This window comes from Sinocyclocheilus rhinocerous, unplaced genomic scaffold, assembly GCF_001515625.1.
Source record: "Sinocyclocheilus rhinocerous isolate Xijiao unplaced genomic scaffold, SAMN03320098_v1.1 scaffold1697, whole genome shotgun sequence".
NCBI lineage: Eukaryota > Metazoa > Chordata > Actinopteri > Cypriniformes > Cyprinidae > Sinocyclocheilus > Sinocyclocheilus rhinocerous.
The window spans coordinates 1,131,501-1,137,500 of record NW_015629509.1 but is presented as its reverse complement, the minus strand read 5'-3'; the positions used below and the strand labels follow the sequence as shown (position 1 = coordinate 1,137,500).

Sequence of the window (6,000 nt, the reverse complement as noted above, 5' to 3'; positions counted from 1 at the left end):
TATATATATATATATATATATATATATATATATATATATTAATTAGTATTTTGAATGTGCTTTTGTTTATATTTCCAGTTTCGTTTTAATTTTCATTTAAGTTTTAGCAATTTTCTTATGTGATTTTGTCATTTTTATTAATTTTTGTTTTTAAATATTTTTATTTAGCCTTATTTTTATTTCAGTTTTAGTAATTTTAGTTCATCAACTTAAACTTATTTTATTTCAGTTAGTTGCCAAGACAATATTTCTAGTTTTCAATGAAGTTTTTTTAAGTTTAAGGTTTTTTTTTTGTTGTTCCAAAATTTCCGAAAACAATATTAGTATTTTTAGTTTGAACAAAAACAACTCTGCAAATGAAGCAAGGAGGATCTGTTTAATTCCAGTGAATCAGTTCGTTTGGAATGTTTATGCAAATTAAGCTGTTCAAAAATAAATTATTCACTTGATTTGAGCATCTGCAAGTACTTACCTGTTCATTTCAAAAGATTTTGCCCCTTTAAGTTGTGGCTAGATGACTTGCAGGTAGCCTACTTTTTCCAAAACATTAGCTTGACTGTGGTTGAACTAACTATGCGTAGCTTGTATCCTAGGTAGTGTACAGTCTTAAAGTAGCTTCTTCAACACTGACACCAACACATTACTACATTATAAGACAGAGCGGCACAAAGTTGCGTCCTTCAACCTTCACAAACTCAGTCCAGAGGCAAAAGAAAATGTGGTTTGGTAAAGAGCTTAAAAACACATTTGAAACATATCATACACATCATTAAAAAAATATGAGGTTTGAAAATATGCCCACATCAGGCGGCTTTTGTAGTGCAGTGAGCTGTTGGTAATCCTCAGTGAGAAAATAAACCCTGCTTCACCTGTAACACCTCCAGCAGAGGAGCAGGAGAAGCAGCGGTTCCTCCTAATTTACTCTCTTTGTCTGTTTCTCTTTCTTTCTGCAAGATTTCATGGAGTGAGATACACTCGCTCTGTTCCAAAACCCAGTGAGCTGTCTATGTAGACAGCATTTTAAGTCATTTTCGAAGTGAAAATTGTTCCAAAATACCAGCTAAGTTAAGCTGCCTTATAAGATGCATTTTGGTCAAATTCAAATGCAACCATGCAGTGTTACTTTAGTATTAGTTATATATCATTACAATATTAATATTTTGAATTAGTTTAAATTTTATACTTTGTTTTATTTCCATTTTATTTTAAGTTTAAGTTTTAGTAATTGTATGTGCTTTTGTCATTTTTATTCGTATTTCTATTTAGCTTTATTTCTATTTTAGTTTTAGTTATTTGGTAGCACTTTATTTTTAGGTGACCTTGTTACACATGTTACATGTAATTACTATTATAATATCAATGAATTATGCATAATTACGTGCAAGTAACCCTAAGCCAAACCCTATATAGTAAATACATGTAGTTAATTAATATTACTCAGTAGGCCTACTTAAATATATTATTACACTGCAACAATGACACCTTAAAATAAAGTGTAACCACCAGTAATTTTAGTAATAGTAATTACTAAAATGATGGTAATATTACGTAATAAAATAGTAATTATGTATTTATTACTAATTTATTATTCATTTTATAAATTACTTTTTTATTTATTATACTTATATACTATACTTTAGCTTTATTTAAATTAACAAAATTATATTTAACAACACTGCTTCACAGAGAATTATAAAAAGAAAAAAAATTAGAAATATAAATATAATTTAATTCAACACCAAAATGTATAGATCAAAAATATGCAAATAGCAAGCTCTATTGCAGTCAAACGTCCTGTGCGTTTCATTATGTGCAACACAGAGTTGTTTATTTGATCATTATATGTCAAATACAAACTTTCTGATCGTCATCTTACCTTCTTTCCAGTATAAAAAACGTCACGCCTAAGGTGGGTTCGGAGGAGACCCACAATGCCATTCGCCGGGCGTTCGACGTGTGGCAGAACGTCACGCCGCTGCGTTTCGAGGCAGTGCCCTACAGCGACCTGGAGCGCAACAAGAAAGATGTGGATATTACTATCATTTTCGCCTCAGGTTTCCACGGCGATAGCTCCCCCTTCGATGGAGAAGGGGGTTTCCTTGCACATGCCTACTTTCCCGGTCCGGGGATTGGAGGAGACACACACTTCGATTCGGATGAGCCCTGGACTCTGGGGAACCCTAACCATGACGGTACGTAAACCTGGTTATATGGGTCGCATATAAACCCAGCTTTATTGGAGAGTAAATCTCAGCTCTCTCTCTCCATTAAAACAAATAACTTTGCCTCATGAACTCTGCTTTTCTGGACTGCTCTAGAAAATGATGGAGTCTTACATGTAGAGTATATGTATTTGGTCAATTTTAGCTTACCATTAAATTGAAAGCAACTGATATTTTGAGAGGGGAACTGGTTCTAGGGAACTTGTTTGAGGAACTTTACATCAAGTAAACTAGATATTCAACAGAATAACTGTAACCAATTTCTCAAGTAGACTATGCAGTTCAACAGTGTTGGCAACCACACATACACATACAGTATGCAATATCACACATAGTTCTGAAGCTTTACTATTTACATCCCCAAAACTGTTTCCCGACTTAAAGTCTTTGCAAAAATGTATATATAAACCTGCTACTTACGAACTTCATCGCTTCAGTATGCAAGCCCATTTCTGCATTAGAGTTAAAAAAAAAATCAAATGACGTCATACTGTGAGATATAAAGTAAATAGTGAGATATATTTGAAACAAGAAACAAGTCACAATTAAGAGATATTAAAGGTGACATATCATGAAAATCTGACTTTTCCAGGTTTTAAGTGCTATAATCAGGTTTCCAGTGCATCTACCAACCAAGGAAACGTGAAAAAGATCAACCCAGTAACTTTGTTTTGGTAAGCCTTTTTCTGCAAGCGTCTGAGAAAACGAGCGCGTCTGATTTCGCTCCCCTAGTGATGTTGCAAAGGGATCTCATTATAATATTACCGCCCCTTAATCTGTAAGTTTCCACCCACGAAGCCGTCATTTTGATTTTGCGAGCGACAACGGTGTACCAGTTCTAATGCCATGGCCAAAGTTTGAGCAAAACATGCTAACTGTTCTGTCTGGAAAAGGGGGCGGGGAGCAGCAGCTCATTTGCATTTAAAGAGACAGGCCTGAAAAACAGCATGTTTCTGCTTCCACTCAAAATAGGCATTTTCAAAATGTTATAATACATGATCTGTGGAGTATTTTGAGCTGAAACTTCACAGACACATTATGGGGACACCAGAGACTTATATTACATATTGTAAAAAGGGGCATAATATGTCTCCTTTAAGTCACATTTCTGAGATATAAAATATTGTGAGATGTAAAGTCACATTTAAAATATAAAATATGTAGTTGTGATATAAAAAGTCACAATTGTGAGAAAGTTGTAATTATGAGATGACAGTCACAACTGACAGATATAAAGTCAGATTTTGACATAAAAGATCAAAGTGAGATTTTAAGATATAAAATACTTGTGAGATATGAAGTCAGAAATAGGAAATATTAAGTCACATTTTGAGATATAAAAATACTGTGAGAAAATACATTTTATTACACAATTTAAAATATAAAATATATAGTTGTGATTTAAAAAAAAGCAATTGTGAGATACAAAGTCATATTCTACAATATAAAATATAATTCGTGAGACATTAAGTCACAATTACAAAAAATACAGTTGCAATTTTATTTATTTTTACTCCAAGGCAGAAAAAAGGCCTCCATACTTCTATATTGTCTCCTTCAAATCTAACTGGCCTCTCATCCTTCATTTCCCCTGCGCTCATTCCTAGTTCTCTATTTTCTATAGTTTCTACACTTGCCATCCTGCTATTACAGGTAGCCTTTCTCATGTCTCGCTCATTCACCACATTTCAAATTGTTGCCATTTCTGCCATCTATCCTATAATAGGCCTACTTGCATACACTCACAAACACTCACAAAGCACACAGTCAACAGGAGACAACACTGCCAGTTGCCGGGGAGGTGGCGATCCGTTGCCGGGCGCAGTTGTTGTGTTTGTTTTGTTGAGGGATTGGAGCTCTCTGAAGCCTCACGTGGGTCGACACTTCCACTCTCTGATTGTGGACATCCTCTCTACCTCTCCTCCGTCTCGCTGTCTTGTCAGGGAGTTCAGCTGTAAGTAGGTCAGCCAGTGTGTAAAGCAGTAAGTGACGGGGATTCTGGGAGTATAATAAGGGGGACATAGCTTATAAGATGTTTAGTCTGGGTTAGGGGGACAAACTACACACAAAAATGCGATTTTCTGGCTATTTTCAAATTCTTACCTTCTCTTTCACTCGTATCGCCCTGCTTGGTTTCAGAAACAGACACAGAACATTACGGCTGGGCTGTGGAACTGTGTGTGTGTGTGTGTGTGTGTGTGTGTGTGTGAAGGAGAGCAGTTAGACCTCACAGCAGGAACAATCTCCTGGTCTCGTTCTAGGCTGAGAGAAAGAGAGATTGTCTGGGATGATAAAGGTGAAATGCACAGAATAGAGCGAGAAAACCATTTGTTTACAACTGCAGCTACACTTTAGCATCAAAATTGTGAACAGATGAAGCTGTGTAGCTTCTTTCCTGCTGCTATGGACATCATGGTGAGGTGGTTTAAGATGAACCAAAAGGTTAGGTTCAAACCAACAAGTCAAGGTTTAGCTAACATGGACCTATATTAGCCTGTGCTAGTCAATGCCACAATTACATTCTGCCGTCAAGAAGCATATTTTTCCACTGATGACCATTCACATATTAGATTTAAACATCCAAAGTTTAGTGTCACTATTATTATTGCTTAAAACAGGTTTATTTTTAAACTTTTTAATGCCAAAGACCCCCAAATATTATGATCTCCCTTCCTGAAATAGACATTTGTAAAGACATTTGTGAAAAATGTGTGTTTTTGTGATTTGAATAAAAATAAAGAAAATAATAAAATAAAAAAATATTAATAAATTCAATAAATAAATAATAAAATTAATAATATTTTATTTATTGTATTTAATAAAAATAAATAAAATATTAAGTTTGACATTATACAGATGTTTCCCAAATTAACAGTCTTTTGTATTGACATTGTATTAAAGCAAATTATTAAAATATTATATGAATTATATGATTTATGTTTAAGTATAGTATTATATAAAATATTTGCTTTTTAATATATTGTTAGATTAAATATTTAATGTATGAAACATTTTCAGTTCAATTCAAAATTTTTGTAATGCATTTTACAATAAATGTTTTGTCATGATTTTTAAATTTAGAATTGCTGACTCAAATTCTGTAAATATGTTAAATAATTGGATATTTAAATGTAATAAATAAATAAATGTAATATAAGCATTATAAATATTTAACATTTAAATTATATTTAATTTAATTTAAAACATTTATGCTTTAAAAAAATTAAATTTTGTGATTATGCAAGTTTTAATAGAGAGAGTGGCATTTGTTAATTTTTTTCAAGTTTATATTGAACTTTTATCAGATGCACATGTTACAATTCAGGTGTGAGAGGCACTATTATTTTTATTTTAACATTTTTATTTAAAAATAAATAAAACTATTACAGTATGTTAACACATTAATTGTCATCCCTAAAAAAGTTTTTTTAATTTTAATTTATTAACTTAATAGATACCACAGATCCCAGACCCTAGTTTGAAATCCAGGCAGGCCCTGTCATCAAGATTTGCAAAATCTTGTTTTACACCAATTCAGATCTGCTTTCAGCAAACGAGAACCTGTATGTAACAAGAAAACCTGCAATATTTCCAGCTACTCATAGAGGCACCATACCTGCACATTATGCTCTTGAAAAGATAAGCATGTTTTGTTTTTCACCAAAATGTCCCCGGGGAGGGGTACGCGGAGGCGAACACGGATTTCGACAGATTTTGAAGTTTTTCGTGCTCTTATGTTGATGCGATAACATCGGCTACAGTGGAAAATATGGAACAT

The 6,000-nt window shown here is 33.2% G+C and overlaps 1 protein-coding gene across 1 annotated transcript in view; it reads left to right on the top strand.

The window, feature by feature from the left end:
- Positions 1-6,000, top strand: part of LOC107739030 (matrix metalloproteinase-16-like) — a 56,910-nt gene that overhangs the window by 22,006 nt on the left and 28,904 nt on the right. Inside the window, exon 4 of the mRNA XM_016550998.1 lies at positions 1,888-2,192. Within this exon, the coding sequence (XP_016406484.1) occupies positions 1,888-2,192 (305 nt within the window). The remainder of the gene's footprint in view (positions 1-1,887; positions 2,193-6,000) is intronic.